Source organism: Aspergillus candidus (assembly GCF_002847045.1).
Source record: "Aspergillus candidus strain CBS 102.13 unplaced genomic scaffold BDW47scaffold_27, whole genome shotgun sequence".
In the NCBI taxonomy this organism is placed as follows: domain Eukaryota; kingdom Fungi; phylum Ascomycota; class Eurotiomycetes; order Eurotiales; family Aspergillaceae; genus Aspergillus; species Aspergillus candidus.
Window position 1 is genome coordinate 5,659 of NW_020194032.1, and position 19,787 is coordinate 25,445.

Here is a 19,787-nt window from a genome sequence, read left to right on the forward strand (position 1 = left end):
GGGGAGTAAGTGTGGCAGTAACACAAGAGAGGGAAGCGGTAGATGCCAGAACAAGGGAGGATTAGCCCCAGATGAACTAGCTTAGTTAGGATTGGAAAGAGGAAAGATCCAGTGATGAAGAAGAAGAGAAGAAAGTTGGAGAGGTGAGAAGATGAAGATTGGAAAAGAAAGAGAGACAGAGAAGAAGAGAGAGAGAGAAAGAGAGATTGAGGGCGTTCGCTTTGCTTTCTCGAGCTGTACAGAAAAAAAGACTGAAATGAAAGACTGAAAGAATGAAATCAACGAAACCGGCGTGACAGCGCACGTGACACATAGCGGGTTATGTAAGTCGCCCGCCAATGACCATGACAATACCATACCCATTCCATCCATACACCCTTAATTCCCCTTCCAGTCAATTTACCTTCTACAGAGTACGGATATGGAGTACTACCTAACTAAGAATCCATACCTTTTCAACATATAATGGATTAACTATGTTTCTCAAAACGAGATAAATTCCTCTGAGTTGACAGATCCAATCCAGTCCCTCATCAACCAGCAGCCGCTGGCCCCCCTGATAGAATCCTGAGACAGCAGCTCCAATCACAAATCACAGACGTCACCATTGCGATGGCGGATTATACCTATCATATCTTACCACTCCATACACCCTGTAAGAAAAAAGACCCAGACCAGAACAATACCATTTCAACTTGGAAGGAGGGTGTGTATTGTAACGATTTGCCCCTCGTTTTTGGCTTTGTTTTGTTTTGGTTTTGCCGCTTGAGGCTGCGGCGAGGAGGATTTTGCCTGGTGGCCTGGGCGACCGTTTGTTTGGTTTGGCATGGTTTTTACTGACTGAAGGAGAGATGGTTCTAGAAGGTTATATAGGGAGTTTTTAACTTATTTATTAGTGGTATTGACTATATCAAATGGGTTATTTTTTAAATGCTATTTTATTTGATTTTATTTTATCTTTCTTTCCAGGATTGGTCTGATTCGCTTATCAGGAGTTGTTATGAAGTAGTGATGATTTAACCTGTCAGGGGTCATGGTGATCGTTGAACTATATTAGTACCTAGGAGGGGTTGATTTGTTAGATAAATTTAGCAACTCTTCCAAAAAAAAAAAAAGGCAAGGTTTACTCCTACACAGGTAGTACCCTGAAAGAAGGTATATTGTATAAAATACCATCCACCTCTATCAAGAGAAAAAAAAAGAAAGAAAGAAAAATCATCACTCATAACAAACAGCCCACCCTCCATACCACACACATAGACAAAGAATTATTCCATCTCATCCTCCTCCACCTCAGCATCCAAATCCAGCACTTCGTAGCGTAGTCCATCCCCATACACCACGCAGATCGCCCGTCGTCCCTGTCGCCCATTGACATCTATCCGGGCTGGCTTCGCCTTGACGCCGCCGCCTGCAAAGCGATGTTTTATTCCTGCTCCTCCGGCTACTGTAGACGAAACTGACATGTCTACTGGTGTCGGAGGAGGAATCGCCGTGGTGGCTGTAGTGTCACAATCGGTGTAGGTCACGGCCGACGGGCCTACCCCGTCAGAAGACGTTGGCTGGAAGGGGAGGTTGAGGAGGTAGCTGGATCCTTCTGTGGGGATGTGAGTGTGTGCATCTTGTGCGTTGATTCCATCAGGCAGACTTACTCTTGCTAGTCCACAGAACCATGAGGGCGTCGTCTTCGACGAACTGGATCTGTCGAATCTCTCCGTCGTGGAGGGTCAAGACCCCCAGGGAGGTCGTTCGGGTCGAGCTGACGCCGTTCTCGGAGTCGAGGACTACGCGGTATATGTATACTGTGGACATACATGGTTAAAAACTCCTTATAGAAAGTCACTAGGTAGGAGGGGTGCGTACGTAGATGGTTGTTCGAGGTCGACCGGGTCGCCAGATAGACCACGCATGGGCTGTCCTTCTCGGCATCTTCGTACCGCATCGTCATATCAATGACGTTGCGATCGCAGTCGGGATGCAGAGCAAGAGGCGAGCGGTGGAGGATCCCCCGCCGCTGTGTCAAGGCTATCTGTCCGAAGACCTTCTCGAACTGCAGGCCCAGCCGCTTCGTCAGGTCGTTCATCTTGGGAAGCTCCACGTGATTCGCATCGTCGTCGTCTAACTCCTGGCTTTGCTGCCGCAGGAGCTTCTTGAACGCGTCGTAGAACGACCGGTCATGGCCCTGGCCGGTGGGCGCCATGGAGGCGGCGGACGGTGGCGGTGGCGGCGGCCGGGGGATCCCCATCATGGGCAGCTGCTGGATGTAGTGGCGGAGTTTGCTTTTGGCTAGGGCCCCGCGGATGTATTTGAGGGTCTGTGGGTATTCGACCAGGTCGGTCTTCTCCATCAGCTCTTCGAGGGTCTGCGACATGGGTTCGGCGCTCTGCATGTCGATCTCGTGGCGGAGCCAGCGCGAAAAGCTGTAGAACTGGCCGAGTTCCTCGTTCGTGTGGATGAGGATGTGGTGTGCTAGAAGGTGGAGGCAGTCCATCGTCTCGACGATGGCATTCAGGTCGGACGTCTCCAGTCCGAGAACCTCGCTCAGTTTTGTAAATTTGGAGAGGCCGATAAGCCGGCTGAGCAGGACCTCGCATCGTTCTAGAGCGGGGAGGAGACATTCATGGGTTAACCGTCGGACGTTTTCGTAACCGCTCGAGACGGCCTTCTCCCAACGTTTGTGTCCCTGTATCCATCAGTACCCATTCACATATCAGATTTTCAAATTGAATGCGAGAACCTACCCTCTCTCCCACAATATCCACCAGGAACTCCCTAAGCGGGTCGAAACAATCCCCCGTAACCACCAAGTGATACGCAGCAGTCACAAAATCACAATGGCACTTCTCCTGCAGATCCTCATTCACACTGCGCATATAACGCGCGGGGAGCTCCTGTGCATTCTTCCACTCTAGCCCAATCTGCCTCTGCACCTGGTTGATGTAGCGCAGCAGGTTCTGCAGCTGGGTGGTTTTGTGCGCTAGAAGCGACAGATAGCGGCCGGACCTCGTGATAAATCGCAGATCAAGCGTCACCAGATGCAGAGAGTCTGACGTCTCAGCGAGCAAGGCATGCGTCGAACTGAGCGGATGCGAGGCATGGCGCAGGATCTTACTCGGCGCTGACCCTACAGGGCTAGCAATTTGGATCGAGCCAATCTCAAAACAGTCGAAGATACGGAGGTGGACGGTACCATCCTCAAAAGCCACTAGTAAAACATCGACCGCATCGCTCGTGTGCTTGGTAGACGAGTGGAAGATGGCGTCGATAGACGGGCGGGAGCTGAACACATCATCGCTGGATGATATTAACATGTTTCTTCCAACAAAGGTTCAAAACGGGGAAAAAAGGACAAGAACATACTCTCCACCAGTAGCAGGCAGCGTACTCAACTTCGGCAAAGAAGACTCAACATCCAGCAACGCCAACTCACGCGGCAGATCCGCCCCGAGCAACGCTGCAGCCTTGGACGGATGAACATCCGGCGACAAGAGATCCTCGACGGAGACCTGGCCGACAGCTTCACGTAGATGAGCACGCGCGACGTGGGAATCCGTAAAGTTCACCCCCCACCCGAGACAAGAGACCTGGGCGGGGACATTCTCGTCCGGTGAGCGGTAAACGTCGTAGTGGTGGACGGTCTTGCCGCTGTAGGCGCTGATGATGCGAACGGTGTTGTCCGCACATGCGACAGCGAGAAGGTAGCCTGTTTTATTGTCAGAGTTCGTCTATTTGTATGGTCCGACGAATTGGGGCGGAGGAAAGAAGAAGGGAGGGAAGAAAGATACCGTTATTTTTCCACGCCAACCCGCGAATTTCACCATCAGCTTCGTCCTCCCCAAGATAAGGATCCCCCTTAAATGAGCCCCCAAACACGCGCTGTCCATTCAGCCGAAAGACACACAGCTCGTCATCGTCCGTGACAAGAGCGATGAGGTCCATCGTGGGACAGTAGGTCAGGGAGCCGGGCTTGCATTTTGCCGGCAGCGACTTCTCCGCGATGGGAGAGAGCTGTGGCTCGTGGCGTAGGGACTGAGACGCATCTTCAGCCATATTCATTAAGACCTAGATTTCTATTCCATGCTTTTGGGGATTGAATGTGGTGTTCCTTGCGCAGGACTATCTTTGGTTGGGTTGTTGTTGGTGAAAGCTCACTGGGACGGATACCTTATTTGCGGGTCGCGATTCTTGGCGCGGTTGACCTTTACCCACTTTATTGCTTGCATGTAAACACATCCATCTCACCAGCTAACCAAGATGATAGCCAGCGCAGTAGCATTAGGCCATCAACTCAAAAGCAGAGCAGGCCTCTACACGATAACAATATAATTACAAGAAAGCGTCTGGCTAACAACGTAACAATATCTTCGTACTCCCATATCCCCAATTTTTAACCTTCAAGGCCACAGAGCCCAAAACAAGGAGCCTGTCATTGTGAAAAGCGTTCGAAAATTTCGCCTCCGGAACGAAAGGGACGTTCTTCTTCGATTCCAATCTAAATGTCTACACATTCGTCCCCTTCTAGATGCAATCGAAGACCCGCCAGGCCCACCGGCTCTCATGATAAGACACCTTGATGATGATCTGTTGCATGCATCAAGTAGCACAAGGCTCTCACGACGCGAAGTGAAATACGTTGCGAGAAAAGGTGTTGGAGGCGTTGGCTGTTCTGCATGGGGAAGGTTACGTTCACACTGGTAAGCCATTACCTGACTGCTTCAACTTTGAATTTAGTGACTGAAGCGAGTACCAGATATCAAACCCAGAAACGTTCTAACAAACCACCAACCAAGCGAAGAAGTTCGCTTTCGCAATGTCCAACTAGCAGAATTTGAAAGCACCGTCCCCAGGGATTCATCTTATGCTCGCGATGGAGACTCACTATGAACGCCTATATTCAGTAGCCCCGAAGCACATTTGTCAATGAGGTGGGGTACTGCAACGGATATTTGGTCGTTCGGCACAATGGCAAGTCCAATCCACCTTAAACCACCTCCTTTGCTCTTTTTCAGACTAATCTGATATCAATTCAGCTCATAAGCCTCCTATACGGCGAAGGCTTCTACATCTTCAAACCCCCCATCCCCCCATCCCCCCGTCCAACGACGAATAGTCAAGATCCTCATGAAACACCATCAGTGCTTTGGACCATTCCCTATCTCATACGAGGAGATCGCTGATCAAGATCGGCTCGCCGCTCTAACGTGGATAATGGAAAATAGTCCAGCAGAGACGCTTAGGCCCTTCCATCTCACAACCGCGCGTGAGATTTGTCTAGGGACTTTGTGTATAGGATTATGAAGCTTGATCCACGGGATCGGCCGACGGCGAGGGGGCTTTTGGGGGATGGGTGGTTTGGGTATATTTGGAGTAATTCTTTTCTGATTATCAATGAGCATAAGGTATTCCTAGTCTTATGTTCTCATTATGTGGCAATCACCATACTTATCGCGCCATGTTTTCAACACCACCTATCCGCAGGAGTGTTGTTGGCTGGGAAATCCAATCATGGGAGTTTACTACGTATGATATGTATATATAGAAAATGGTAGATTGTCATTGTTTTCATGACAGATATTCAAATATCTATGCTCATACAAGATAGAACATACAAAACGCTAAGACAACATATGAAACAGTTGATACATCTCACACAACAACGACCCCTCCGACCAACCAACACAATTAAATCATATTCTTCAAATAACTCAACTCATCCAACATCTCCTGCACCGCATCCTCGGACCTCCCCGCACGCTCACTCCCCCCCGCCGAAACAGCACTCCCCTTCCTCGACACAGCCGCATCCGACCCCCGCTCTGGAAATCGCAACACAGGCGCATCAGGACTCTTCGCCAGCCCCAACGCCTCCAGCGGATCCATCTCGCCGAAAAAGGCCGCGTAGCGCTTGGGGTTGGTCTCGACGTCGTCGACGGTGTCCTCGATGGAGAGGCTGGGGATGTCGAGGTCGTCGGCGGAGTGGTGGTGTGGTGGCGGGAGGCCGGCCCAGCAGGGGGAGTCGTCGCCGCCGATGACTGTTGTTGGGGAGGGTTTGCAGTTTAGGGGGAGGTGGGGGGTGTCGGGGTCTTCGGCTGTTGTGGAGGGGTTGAGGAGTTCGGGAACTTCGGTGCTGTCTGGGACGGGAGAGGTGGCGTCATGGTTGTGGTGTCTGGTGGTGGTGGGGGGGAAGTGGGTGGATGGGATTGTGGAGTCGTGGGTGACTTCGTTGTCGGTGCTCCATGAGGAGAAGCGGCTGCGCTCGCAGGGGGGACTGCTGCTGGCGCGCGATGAGGCGTCGGTTTCGGTGAGGTCCGAGAAGTGGCTGCCGAGATTTTCGACGTCGAGGGCGCGTTCGCGCTCGTCGAGGTCTGCGAGGGCGTCGTCCATTACGGAGGATGGCGAGTTGGGGAGCGTTGGGAGTCGCTTCTCGGTGAATGGGGATGGGCGGGGGGTGGCTGCGCTGTCGGACAGGGCCAGCTCGGCGGCGGTCGCTAGCAGCGGTGGAATTTTGGTATCCAGCGGGGCGAGGAATTTCTGTGCTGGGCGGGCGTGCGGGCCCTGGTCACTGCTTGTGGTTCTCCGCGGGAGACCTGGCCGGGTCTGCACGGTCAACGGCACGTGGGAAGACGAGGGCGCCGAGGAACTCGAACTCCGTGCCCGTCGGTCCTGGATCGATAGAGGCTGCGATTCGCGGCTCCCGGCGGAGGCGGGCCGTCGGAGAAGCAGCGTGTCGTCTGGGAATCGCGGGGTCCGGTCGCGCGGGGGGACACGGTCGGAGGCACTGCGCTCGGGTCGGTCCCCGAACAGTGCATGGCCATGTCGGCTGCGCGGGCGGGATCGTGCGAGGGCAGTGGTGGGCTCCACGGAGAGTTGGTCCGCGGATGTCAGGTCCGGGGACGACGCGTTCCACTGGCGGAAGGCGGAGCGGATGCCTCTCGACCGGGGCGGGGAGACGGAGCGGGCGGACTTGTTGCCTAGGCTTCCGCTGGAGTGGGTTGCGCTGCGCGGCTGGGAGGCGCTTCGGTGGACCAGGGCGCCCAGGGGCGAGGCGTTGAAGGACCATGCGGGGGTCGGCTCTTGCAGGTGAGGCGGCGAGGTGCGAAGGCGGGACGCCTTGGGTTTGGGAGGTTGACGCGGATTCATGAATTTATCCTCCGGGTTCATCGTTCGGTGGTCGGTTCGCAAACCGGCTAGACTCTGATCGCGCGAGCTGGTCGAGTGCGTGTCGGGGAGGATGACGGGGACGTGCAGCACGTTGACCGGTTGGCCGGGTAGGAAAGGACAGCGCGAGGTGACCGGTTCGGCCTCGTTGTGGTATTCTACATCGTCGTCCAGCAGATACTACTGTTGGTTAGCGCAAATCTAACGATAGAGGAGGATAGCAAGACGAACGTAATACCAGTAGGTGGCACCCATTTTGAGGCCCCCTGAGCGGGAAGAGGGACTCTGGGATTGCCCATCGCAGACGATATCGGTAAAGGTATGGCAGCCTCGCCATTGTCCGGCGCCGGTGCGTCGATCCCTCTCCATGACGTAGGGTTTGGAGAAGTTATCCCACGAGCCGAGTAGCTTGACGGAGCGAACGTGCGGAGGGGCGCATCTGTGGGGGTTAGAGCACGTCCAGGGATTTTGAGAGCATGTCCTGGGGTTTCACTGAATGCGACTCACAGGAGAAATGTCATCAAAGTCGTGGAAGTCATGATGTCGGTCAATTGCAACAAATCACCATGAGAAGAACACAGAAATCAGAGAGTGCAAGTGGGCGACGGAGATTTTATGCAGGATTCGAAAAACTCCGACAAAAGCAATATGACCAAGACCAGCCCGGACAAAACAAGAGAAGAAGGAACAGGGCGAATAGAGACACAGAAAGAAAGGACTCGAAAGGGGCTATGTTTGTGTTTGTATTGCAATCCGGACGAGGATCAGGGTCGAGGTCGAGGTCGAGGTCAATAATATAGTAAGAGATTGGCGGCAACACCACGCCACCAAATGCGATACGACGACGAGTGCTTCAGCAGGCGCGATGGCACAGGCTGAAGGGGCAGTTCCTGACGATCGATGTGTTGGAGCCAATCAAGGTGTGGACGAAGCGCCGAGGGCCTGGGAGGAAATAAGAGGGAGAGAGCGCTTGCAGCACGATCCAGTCGGAGGATTGTCCTTTAATAAGTGGTTTCACACGTGGGATGGGGAGATATTCCGGGCGATCAGGGGGGGAGCTATTGAGATCGGATTGAGATAGGATTTGAGATTGAGTATTCGAATTGAGTATTCGGGTGGGACGAGAGGGAATAGTTTGGTGGTCTATCCTCTTAGGTCGTGAATAGTTCGGGATGGAGAGACAATGTAGGACAGAATCGAGAGAGGAAAAGAAAAGACATGAGGATGGAGAGATCGATGGATCAACCAGAAAACCCCAACAGAGCGCTTATTGATTATTTATGAAATATGGTTGAACCTGGTTTACCCTGGATCCACCAGAAATTGACCAGGATACGAATGGATCGACAAGGGACCAGCTGGAGACGTCACAATGTGCTGGAGAGCATTCATTCTGTTAAGGCTTGAGAGAGAAAGTGGCGAACTGAAGACGCCGATCATGGATCGAATTGATCATAGTCAGGCCCTAACATGCCGTCCATCGGTGGAGACTTTTCTTCTGTCTCTTTTATCGTGAGGCTGGAGATGGCTTGACCTGATCCGTTCTGTCGGAGAGACCGAGACTATTGACGCTATTATCTTGCGTTCCGTCGTGACAAATTCCGAACTCGATCTTCTTTCTCTCTTCATCGTCTTGATTGATAGAGAGGAAATGACTGGAGGGAATAGATTGTCAATCGTGAAGATCGTCCCCTCCCCGACCACGGTTCGCGCCAGCCACCGTCGATTCGGTCCCAGGCTGTTGGGTTTCCCCTTAATATAAATTCATCTATTATGGAGTAGCCTTAATAGACCTTTCAACAGATGCACGATCAGATCCACGCGTTAGATTCAACTATTCAATTTCCCCTGATTAAATTCCTACGGATCAAACCCTGGTTGAGATCCACCAACACACATCTGTAATTATTCCAGAAACCAACCAAACCACCCCAATCAAATCAACCATAAAACCAACGAAACAAATCAAAAGAAACCAAAGAAGACAATCATAAATCAAATAAATTAAAGAACTACCAAACCTCCCGCTGATCATACTTCCGATTAACCGCTCCCAACACACACTTCAGTATCCCCTCCGCACTGAGCGTCCCCCCAGACCGACCACCCCCCCGCCAAGGCACCGTATCCACAATATCCCTCAGCCGCTCCTGCTTCGACAGCCGCCCAAGATCATCATCCAGCGTCTGCAGATGCAGCCTCGCCGCTTTATCATTCCCCACCTGGAAGAACTGCACGCCCACCTGCCACGGCACAGCCGCACAAGCATCCAGCCGCCTCGCCGCGTCGATAAGCACGCTCTCCGCATCGTCAGTGAATTCCCCGTCCGTGATGGCGATGATATTCAGCGGCTTGACGCGCTGCGTGTCGGACTCGACGCGGCGCAGGTAAGGGCGGAGGAGGTCGTGCAGGCGTGATCCGAAGGGCGTGAGGCCTTGCGGGTGCACGCTGTGGAAGATCTCGCGCACGTCGTCGGCGGTCGTGATGTTCTTGTAGCCGCCGGTGGGGTTGTTGAGGTTGGAGCGCCGGTGGTTGAGGAAGTAGATGTCGATGCCGTCTTGGTCGTGGTGGGTGCAGATTGGGGCGATGGTCGCGATGGCTGATTCGGCCTCTTTCCAGCGGGAGCCCGTCATGCTGCTGCTGTCGTCGACGATGAAGACGGTGTCGAATTCGGAGAGGAAGGCGTAGGGCGAGTGGTCTGCTTTTGTTGAGGGGCGTGGGGGGGAGGATGTGGTTGTTGCGGTGTAGGCTGGGGGGGACCATGGGTTGGGGGCATTTCGGGGGGTGCTGCTGGTTACTTTGGTGGTGGCGGAGATGGGGTTGCTTTTTGGGGGGTTGACTGTGGTGTTAGGGGCGTAGTTTTGGTGATGTTGTGCTTGACTGGTCTTGGTCTTGGACCGTGAGAAGGGTTTAGAAAGGAATTTGCAGAATGACATGGTGGGAGATGGCATAAACTCGATAGCACGATAGCACGATGTGTTAATGCGATGCCTCTAGAAACAGTCTGTCGTCTCATATATATAACATATTAGATTCCCTACGTATGTACGACGTATGCGTTCGTCAAACCCTATCACAAGAAACAAAGCCTCCTTGTCAACCTTGGTCGAGAATCTACATATTCGGCGGAGTTGCACAATCCACAGCCTGTATCCGAATATCGCCCGTTCAATCTGTGGAGTTGACCCGTATTTTGTACAATCACCAGGTTGTGTGGACAAGGCTGAGGCTACATGATGGTGAATACTCTGGAACCAGACCGGGCGTGATGGCGCAGTAGATGTAACGAACCTAGGGGGTAAGGCAGACTCAGCACTGCCTCGGTTGGCGTAAATTAGGGTTTGTGGTCGGCGAGAACGGTTGGAATATGTCGTAATGATGGTGAAATAATTAACAAATCAATAACGAAAACAATGAATGCAATGAATGAATAGAATAAATCATTAAATACAATAAGAAGAACAAGAAAAGAAAAATGTATCGGTAGTACTGTAACTAAGAGCATCTCGTACATTTACCCAACATGAAACCAACGCTTATGCCAATAACTGCACTCCACTTGCGGCTCTGGAATAAAAGTCAAACAAGCTCTATATATCAATCATCTCCACCAACAAACTACGAAGCCTCCACCTCCTGATACGCCTCCGGAACCTCCGGCCACTCGTCCACCCCATCCAACAGCACCACCCCCATCCCCCCAGTCAGATGCACCTGGATATGACAGTGCAGCAAGAACGCCCCAGGGTTAACCACATGGTACCGAATGGCCATCCACGTCGGCCCCGTCGCCGCCGGCGGCGTAGTGGCCGTATCGCGGATCTGCGGTGTCTTGAGGTTGAAGTCCCCCGGGCGGTGGCGCACGGCGTCCGCAACAGACGTGTAGTTCCACTCGCCGTCGCCGGCGCCGATGACGAAGAACTTGTTGGAGTGTTTGTGGAACGGGTGGGGTGGCTGGAGGGGCTGCACGGCCGCGAAGATCAGGTCGACCCAGGTGCCGTTTTGGGTGGAGATGGTGAGGTCTTTGGGCGCGGTCTCGGGGTGGAAGAGGAGCGGAGTGTCGTGCTCGAGGGAGAGTGGGAGGCTTGATTCCGAGTTGCCTAGGTACCACCGGTATGAGGCTTTGTAGTGGTCTATTTTGAGTACGTGCGTCTGGGCCACGTCTTGACTGGGGACCTCTACGGGGAACGGGACGAGCTTGTTGTCGTCTAGGACGGTGTGTTTGTCTATGGGGGCGCCGGTGATGTCGATGGAAGGGGTTGAGGCGCGCCGTGGGTTTTTGGGAAGGCTAATATACGACATCACGGCTGTGGAGTTGATGATCTGGTTGACGCCTTGGTTGGCTACGCGGATGGTGTAATCCCCTGCTGGCTTGTCGAGCGCGACGAGCACCGAATAACGGTTGCCGTTGGAGACGGTGAGGAAGTCGGCTTTGGCCGGTTCGACGTACCGACCATCTACTGCGTAGATCCACATGGGATGTTCGTCGATCGCGAAGGCAGTCATGGCTAGGCCGGCCGCGCCGATCAGATCGTAGCTGACGTATTTGTCGGAGGGCCGGACGGGCAGCTTCTCATGTGCCCCTTGGGAGGGAACGCAGCCTGACCAGAAGGAGGGCGGCACGTCAGTGAGGTTGTGGGGATAGTCCCCTTGCACAAGAGTCGGAGGCATGCACCTGATAACAGTCAGTAGTTGTTCTGCTTTCAAAACTAGCAGTCTACAGGATAACCCATACCCTATATCCGACAGGCTTTGTTTGCCCAGAAACATCCGGTGCTCAGGCGTGGTGGCCTCGTTCAGCACCTTTTCGCCTAAGCAATTCACGGAGCCCTTGCCGTTGATCAGGAGCGCATTGACACAGTATGCTTCGAGCCCAGTTTCTTTCTGGACGCGCCACATCTCTTCGGAGGCTACATGGCGCCAGTCCGATAGAATGATCGGACGAGTCTTGTCCTCGGCCTTGCGCATGGCGCGCAGGTCGTTCTCGTCGCCAGCAATGAGCTTGAACGGCCGTTCGACGGTATCGTCGGGCCGAATATAGATCGCTCCATACAGTCCATCTTCGACTTGACCTCGACTGTGAGCGTGATAGAAATAACTGCCGTATTCCGTAGCGCGCCATTTGTAGAGGAACTGTCCACCGGGCGGTATAGGTTTCTGCGACAATCCAGGCACGCCATCCGACCAGGGTGTGCCGGTTTGGGAGATCCCTGCGTATCCGCATTAAAGAAGATAATGTGATATCACGACAAAAGCGTGTCTGTGTGTGCGAGAGAGAGAGAGAGAGAGAGAGAGAGGGAGGGAAAGAGAATGCGTACCGTGAAAGTGGACAGCACTAGCCACAGGAAGCCTGTTTGTGACGAGGAATTCCACATAATCGCCCTGACGCAACTGCAGTGCGGGCGCTGGGAATCTGCCATTGGTGAGGATCATCTTTCGGGGAGCGCCTGTCGCGGACCATTCTTCCCAAGTAAGAGTGATCTCGAAGCGCACGGGTTGGCTTGATTGCGCGACCACTTGATCAAGACCCTGCGCGTTGGCAGCTACACACAGAAACAGCAAAAGCAAAGCTAGGAAGGACTGAAAAGCCGCCATGTTGTAAAAGCAGATGCTGCCGTGTGGAATGAACAGGGAGGCAAACAAGGAGCAGCATCAGGAATACAATCTTCAGAAGACCGATCTGATCGGGTGGCGATGGAAACAGTAGACTATATAAGCATGATTCACTAGCCTATTGACAAGGCTAGTCCGCAATCACGATTCTAAATAAAGAGCGTAAACGACAAGTCTCGTCTCCGCCCCTGCAGCAATGTGTGATACGAGTACATCGTGCATACGGAGGCCGGCTCCTCTGTCGGGCCTTTCTTCTTATTGCCCCTATCCAGAATCACTAGCGCAGTCGTGCGCTGACGGCCTGATAATGTTGCTTGGAATGTGGAGGCTCGGAGATATTTGAGGCTGCAGGAATGGTGCTGCCGATAATGATTGATCCACGTTGACGACGGAAGGTATTGCATCATGACAGTCTGTCACGCCTCTTTCCAAAATTGTCCAGTCGAAGCAGGAGATTATCGAAGGTTTGTTTTTAGGTTTGCTTATGGGGAAATAGATACGGGATTGTTCGGAGAATTGAAAAGGAATGATGGATCACAGAATCAACCCGAAATGGCTGGGCTGCACGGATCCACGTGTTTCTGGTAGCCCTAGATTTGACCAGATTCTTGCCTTTGTGTATACGACGCCTGGAATTTGGAGGTGAGATTTGAATCCTTGCGATATAACGGTCTGAATTTGTTTACTAGAGGTAAGTCACAGGTTTTTGTCAACCACATCTACCGAGTAGCTGTATATATTTGCGCAGCATACAGTTTCAGAATACGAACCCCCAAGATTCCCTAGCCGAAACAGAACGAGTGTACAGGACTATAAGTTTGTCTGGGAATTTCTAGCTTAGTAGACTGATAGACTTTTAATCCTCCTGTATGTCATATTTCTGGCTGACTTCTGAACATTCTCAGGCTCCTGCGTCATGAATGTTGGCTTATTGACTCAATCACCGCTCTATTCGACAATACCGCAGATGATACTAGAACTCTTCAACGCCTACAATCCCCTTCCTAAAGAGGAAACCTGAAGCAACCAGACGCAAATCCCCACACACGGCTACGCAACTTACGATAAGGAAGCCCGCATGTCTTCATCCCATACAAATTTATATGACAGAAAGGCATATGGGGTTTGCGCAACAGAATCAAAGCGCTCACGCAGGGCTCTGGGGGCCAGTGTTATGTGGTAGTCCGGGGATACCGCACCAAGGGTTGGGTAACGTGCTAGGAATAGCAATGGAGGATTGTATGAAGAACAGTAAGGGGGAGTGTAAGCAGGAACTAATCGCTGACCTTCGGAAGGATGACGGGGTCAGGGGCTTATATACATGTAGCCTGCGGTGTCCTAGATGACTCAGCACCCGCAGGTCTTGGCGGGCAGGTTGCCTGAGGCTGCCGCCTAACACTACCGATTTTGGGCCACTATAATCTCACCACCCTTAACATCCAAGTATCAAGAGAGCGCATGCCTACTAGCAGTGCGCCGAATCTTGAAGATAATCCTTTCTGAGTGTGAAAATAACAGACACCAGAATTGTGAATTGAATTGATATCTTATTCGGCTAGAATGGATAGCGATAATGTTGACTCTAAAACAATAGCAACAGGGATAGTAACAACGGTCACCTCTGCTTGTTCAATGTAGGGGAAGGAAAGAAGAAAAAAGAATTCTGCAATAATAGAAGCAACACAGAAAGCAAAACAAATACGAAAATAGAAGGAATTAGAAAAGATAAAGAAAGAAAATGAAAAAAAGGGAAGTGGAATGGGGAAGAAGCGCAAAAGCATATCCAACCAACTCAGCCATGAACAATGAACGGATACACCAACTCCTTCTTCTCCTTCAGTTCCGTAGGCACAAACACAGGCGCGTCTGCACGGAGAGCACCGCTTGAAAGCTGACAGGCTTCGTGGCGTTGGAGGCGGCTGTCAATGTGATGGAGCTGGGAGGCAGAAGGTCCGAAAAAGCTCATCTCCTCGTCGAGGGGGCGTCTGTTGTGTCCTGTGGAAGAAGTCCGAGAGTACTCCTGCTCGAAGTACACGTTAGTGGCGCTGAACTTGTCTTGAATTGTCATTAGAGATCTATGTAGAGAACACGCACCGTCTGCATTTTGGGGGTTGGATAGCCGTGGTTAGCCGCCCATTCCATGTCCATTAGATACTGCTGTTGCTGTTGCTGAATCTGGTGCTGGAGCTGATAATGCTGACGCTGGTAGTACTGCTGCTGGTGCTGGTGATTCTGATGCTGCTGGTAGTGCTGTTGCTGGGGGTAATGCGAATGTTGCTGATAATGGGGTTGCTGTTGAATATGCGGCAGCTGTTGATGCTGCGGCAGCTGCAGGTCTTGAAACGGATACATAGATCCAATTTCACCACCCCCAAAAACGCTAGCGGAAAGCATCATTTGCGTAGGGGAGGGCCGACTAACACCAGGACCTGCGCTGCAATCAGGGTATCCCATCATTCCGAACGGCGCAGGACTACCAACCCCACTACCATGACGAGCCCAGTTCACACCCGGGTCGACACCCGCTCCCATAGCATAACGAGAAGCATAATCCGAAGAACCCCGACGAAGAGGCATCTGCTTATCAAACCCACGGTTGTGTCCATTGGTGCGAGGATAGCGGCCCCCGTTGCGACCCTGGTTGAGATGTGATTTCATCTGGGGACGCGGATTGGGATTAGGCCTAGTTTTGGGGAGAGGAAGCCCTGGAGGTAGTGGCCAGCCCTGTCTAGGGGGAAGAGCATGCACGGACGACGAAGACGACGATAGTCTCGACGCTGATCTCGATATCGACTCTGAGTTTGGGGGCTCCATTCTCGGAGGCTCGTCGCAGGATGGTCCCGTAGGTTGACCTAGGAGATAGGGAGGGCCATCGTCAGGGAGAGGCTGGTTGATGGTGGAACTTGAGGTGCGTTTCTTGAGGCTTTCCTGCAGTAGGTTTGGTAGTGGTCAGTTTGCCATACTATCTCTTCCTGCTTGTTTTTGGTTTTGTTCTCTGGGACTGCTTGAGGCATATGTCTCGGGCATTCTCAAACTTTGGGGATAGATACCTTGCTTTTTCGCGACTTCTGAAATTTCCCCATTGTTAGACGTGTTTTGCGTCTGTTTAAAATTGGGGGTAAATGTAAAGAAAGTAATATGGGAGCAAATAGAAATACAGACAAAGTCCCTGCATAGGGCTGGGAAGAAGATGGACCACTACTCTATCTTTGTCGCGCGAAGAACTTGAAATCTCTGCTTGATGGAACAACACGCTTGTAAGTAGCTCACAGCAAGATGAAAAAGGACTGAAGATTTTCATGGATCTTTCATGTCGGTGTAAACAATATCCATCGCTTAGTCGGCGTCAGTGATTCACTCAACCACTGTGGCAGATGGCTTCTTTGTAAGTGACTGAGTTTCAAACAAGTTATTTGTGTGAAGCTTTGAAAACAGAAAGAAGTCTCAAGAAAAACACAGGGGAACTAATTTTCATTGTTGTTTGTCAACCAGGAGTTTTGAAAGGTGTGAGGAGGGCCTGTGAGAATGTGATATTAGGGATTTGCTCTACTTTAAGGCCTGACATAGCACACAGGAAGGACATAGAAAGATTATTGTAAAAGATTGTGTTTCAATTTTATTTCTGTTTACGCATACATGTCTTTTTCCCCCTAATTTTCTCTTTGGTTAATTCTTTTTCTTATACTCCCTTTTCCCTCCCCCCTCCTTTCAGGCCCAGGCCCGGTTACTGCTGGTTCAGCTGGGCGTGGGCCTGGGCAAGCTGCTCGCGAAGAACAGCGCCGGCCTCATCCTTCTTCTCCTCCTTCTTCTTCGCCTGCCCTTCGGCTTCGGCCGCCTCCCGCTCTGCCGCCTGGTAGTCACCCAGCTGCTGCTGGAGCGACAAGGCTAACTGTAGTCAAACAAGCGTCAGTCAGTATACAAATGTAGGACATAGTGTAGTGGGAATCTTACCTGGAGGAATTGCTCCCTCCTGCCCGCCGTCGTCTCGTCGCGGGCGCGAGCGCACACCTTATAAATGCACGCTCGCGCGCCCTCAACCCCTTTGCCGTCGGCCTGGGCCGGCCTCACCGAGCGGGGCCCTCCCGGAGAGAACGTCATCCCAGACCGACGGTACGCCCGAGGGTGCTGCGGGCTTCCAGTGGAAGTGAGCGCAGATTGCACCCTGCGGATTCGGGGGTCGGGGGCGCCGGTGGGTTGGACGAGAGTGTCCATAGACCGCACCGACCCACGACCAGGCGACGGCGCCGACGGCGGATTCTGGCGTGCCGAGGCCGAAGGGTAGACTTTGTCTTCCTTGCCCTTGATCTTGAACATGTTGCGGAAGCCACCCAGGACCCGACTGCCTTTTGAGGGGCTCTTGGCCCGCTCAGGGCCCCCCGGCACGATGTCGTCGAACGTGACCTTGCGTGCTTCAGTATCGCTGGGGCCGGGGAGGGGACTAGATGGCTCTGCAAGCGTGGGAAGATTGGTCATCGCACCGAGAGATGACTTGCGTGGAGGGTGTGGGCTGGGCGACGAGCCACTGCTGTGACGGAAGACGCTTTGCTCGGGGATGGTAGCGATGGGAGCCACGGAGGTAGACTGTTCGGTGCTGGGAGGAGTGGTGGCTTCAGTTGGCTTGCAGGTACCTTTTGCACTAGTTTGGGGATTCTTAGTGAGCATTTCGAAAGTGATCTGCGGCCGGCTAAAGTTGCGCGGTTTGGGAGTGCTGTCACTGCTACTCTGTGTATTTTGGGATACCGGTGTAGTGCTTTGCGGGATTGGTTGTTGGGATGTTGCGCCGCTGGGTTCAGGCAGATCCACATATCTGATTCTGGCTGGACTGGATCTCTGAGTGATCGATGAAGGAGACCGGGCTGAATCGTTGGTCATTTTGGCCGCGGAGGAGAGACGCGGACGGGTCCGATACTCACCAGTGAAGATGGTTCTCACCGGCTTGACTTCGTCGTCCGAGCCAAAATCCCAGTCCTCGACCGACGATGAAGAGTCAGATAGCGGGTGCACAAGCTCCCTGGTTCTTCCCTGGGTAGCTTCAGACTCGGAGACGCTTCTCTTAGTGACTGGGATACGGGATCCAAAGGCATGAGTTCTGTAGGGGAAATTGGCTCCAATGACAGGACTTTTGGACGATTCGGTCTCAAATGTGTCGATAATTCCGGTGACGCTGCGTCTACGGACGGCAACAGGGATTGAACTGCGGCTGTCTGGAGTAGGTCTAGCACCTCCCAGCGGAGTAGATACACGCCATTTGTCAGTCGCCTTGGAGACATCGCCAGTTTGGATGTTTTCTATTCCCTAGTTAACCGAGATCTTACATCGAGGCACCACGTGTGAGTTATTACCGTCATTTTTGTGAACCATAGTCAGTGGCTGCTCCCTGGGCGAAATTTCGGCGTGAGCGAATGGAAAAGAGTTCTTCTCATGGCCTGGATGCTCTGTAAGGCCATTAGCACTCGAAGATTCAGACACGGGAACTTATGTCATGGGAGCGTCTGAAGGGGCTACAGCCTCTACAAACTAGGACGTAAGAAGTAAAATTCACCTGAAAGAGAGACTGGGGTACGACGGCTATCGATCTGATGCCTTTCAGGACCTTTGACATCCACAAAAGGATCGAGAGTCGCAGGAGACTGGTTAGCAGGCATTTTGTAGTACGAAGGGGTAATCGTAATCTCTGATGAGTTGGATGACAGATCTATTTGATTTTTGTCGGAAGTGGGATCTTCAGAAGGAAAGTGTTGAGGAAGAGAAGAGTCAGAAGGCGTGAAATAAATAAGAGGACCTCTGTGAGACGAATTGGTGAATGGATCCACGCTGGACGATTCGTCGTTCGTTTCTTCAGAGAAAATATTCTGGCAGTCACGCGAAAACACGTCCACTTCTTTTTGCGACAGTGAACGAGAGTGACCAATGGGTTTTTCATTATCATAATTCACCCAAGCAGCAAAGCGGGCCTGTGGGCTCTTTTGCTCGGCGACGATGCCACAGCCTGGTGAGAAGATACCAGTAGATGGACTTCCAGTGCATGATTGGCCTTCACTGCTTTGGAGGAGTATAGATCGGCTCTACATTAAGTAAGTAGAATTTCAGGGACAAGTAGTAGATTGTTAACATACGCTTGTAGTTGATTGGGGTCTTTTGACTCTGCCGAGACCAAGATAGGATGGAATGCCTTTAGCTGATCGCCGATTTGCGGGAATGTGCTGATGAACCACTTTATTAGCATTTTGCTATAAGCTGAGCACGTCCAAGAGATCCACAAACCTTGGTATCTGAAACCTGCCCAGAGGTCTTCTCTTGACCTTCCTTAGCGTGACCACCGACGCGTTGCAACATCTGAACCGGTGCGATATTGGCAACCACGTGTGTCAACGTCTTCTTAACCTTGGAGCTGGGCTCCTTGATCGAGTTGCGTATTCTATTTCCTATTCCTTCATGCTTTCCAGCGGCATCGGAGGCTCCAGATTGGCTTGGTATGTATCTTGATCCAGCAGGTGGTATTCCCTTTGGGATTGGAGGTGCTTTGCGTGGTGACTCAAATGCGACTGCTGATGCTTCCCAGGAACGTGATGGTGTTGCCTGAGGAGACTTATTCTTCTGGCTCTCATTAGTCCCATGGCTATGGAGAGGCTCATTTTCTGGGAGCGGCCAACATGGTTGCACAGATCCTGAATATCCAATAGCTCTGGATATTTTGGAGATCTTGGGGGAAGGGGCATGGTGGCTTGCAGACGTCATCTTCTGTGGCACTTGCTCCACTGTTTTTCTCTGAGCAGATGAAATGCCTGATCTTAGAAAGACCTCCAAGGTACGTACACTTTCGGCACAGTCCATCTTGAAGATTATCGTAGCAGACCTTTAGAGCCAGTGTTGTCCTTGGCGAGGTTGAAGAGAACTTGTTATTCCGAGTATCCAGAGAGAATACCAACAAGTTCCCCAAGCAGAGACCAAACCAGCAATCTAGAGAAGGAACAACAGTGTCTTAATAACACGAAATGTTTTTGTGCTCTTGAAAG

At 52.1% G+C, this 19,787-nt stretch overlaps 6 protein-coding genes across 6 annotated transcripts in view; all 6 read right to left on the reverse strand.

The window, feature by feature from the left end:
* The window catches only part of BDW47DRAFT_106884 (karyopherin beta), a 4,030-nt gene extending 4,026 nt beyond the window's left edge, over nt 1-4 (reverse strand). The window contains exon 1 of the mRNA XM_024812872.1: nt 1-4. This exon is cut by the window's left edge and continues 351 nt beyond it. The gene's annotated coding sequence lies outside the window, so the exon portion shown is untranslated.
* A 1,225-nt stretch (nt 5-1,229) lies between these two features.
* On the reverse strand, nt 1,230-4,121 carry BDW47DRAFT_106885 (putative anaphase-promoting complex component Cut20/Apc4). The gene is made up of 6 exons (XM_024812873.1): nt 3,786-4,121; nt 3,361-3,703; nt 2,742-3,294; nt 1,864-2,683; nt 1,653-1,802; nt 1,230-1,597 (listed from the first exon to the last, which is right to left on the reverse strand). Exons 1-6 carry the CDS (start codon nt 4,054-4,056, stop codon nt 1,269-1,271), a joined length of 2,466 nt encoding a protein of 821 aa, XP_024671368.1. The 5' UTR covers nt 4,057-4,121; the 3' UTR covers nt 1,230-1,268.
* A 1,561-nt stretch (nt 4,122-5,682) lies between these two features.
* BDW47DRAFT_117995 (uncharacterized protein) lies at nt 5,683-7,697 on the reverse strand (the record flags this gene model as incomplete). Its single annotated transcript, XM_024815154.1, has 3 exons — nt 5,683-7,338; nt 7,390-7,597; nt 7,666-7,697. 3 exons carry the CDS (start codon nt 7,695-7,697, stop codon nt 5,683-5,685), a joined length of 1,896 nt encoding a protein of 631 aa, XP_024671369.1.
* A 1,473-nt stretch (nt 7,698-9,170) lies between these two features.
* Nucleotides 9,171-10,094, reverse strand: BDW47DRAFT_132032 (uncharacterized protein; the record flags this gene model as incomplete). Its single annotated transcript, XM_024817461.1, has 1 exon — nt 9,171-10,094. One exon carries the CDS (start codon nt 10,092-10,094, stop codon nt 9,171-9,173), a length of 924 nt encoding a protein of 307 aa, XP_024671370.1.
* Nucleotides 10,095-10,666: 572 nt separating this feature from the next.
* Nucleotides 10,667-12,753, reverse strand: BDW47DRAFT_132033 (multicopper oxidase-domain-containing protein; the record flags this gene model as incomplete). The annotated part of the gene is made up of 4 exons (XM_024817462.1): nt 10,667-11,223; nt 11,305-11,833; nt 11,894-12,368; nt 12,477-12,753. 4 exons carry the CDS (start codon nt 12,751-12,753, stop codon nt 10,777-10,779), a joined length of 1,728 nt encoding a protein of 575 aa, XP_024671371.1. The 3' UTR covers nt 10,667-10,776.
* A 3,742-nt stretch (nt 12,754-16,495) lies between these two features.
* On the reverse strand, nt 16,496-18,416 carry BDW47DRAFT_132035 (uncharacterized protein; the record flags this gene model as incomplete). Its single annotated transcript, XM_024817463.1, has 4 exons — nt 16,496-16,660; nt 16,723-18,059; nt 18,114-18,206; nt 18,314-18,416. The coding sequence occupies 4 exons, from the start codon at nt 18,414-18,416 to the stop codon at nt 16,496-16,498; spliced, it is 1,698 nt and encodes a 565-aa protein (XP_024671372.1).
* Nucleotides 18,417-19,787: the final 1,371 nt, after the last annotated feature.

Bases quoted from the DNA above. Each gene is read 5' to 3' on its own strand.
- BDW47DRAFT_106885 (XM_024812873.1), bottom strand. From the start codon at position 4,056: ATGAATATGGCTGAAGATGCGTCTCAGTCCCTACGCCACGAGCCACAG. The intron at 3,295-3,360 runs GTATGTTCTTGT...AATATCATCCAG, and splicing joins CTGCCTGCTACTGGTGGAGA to CGATGATGTGTTCAGCTCCC. The intron at 1,598-1,652 runs GTAAGTCTGCCT...ACATCCCCACAG, and splicing joins GGTTCTGTGGACTAGCAAGA to AAGGATCCAGCTACCTCCTC.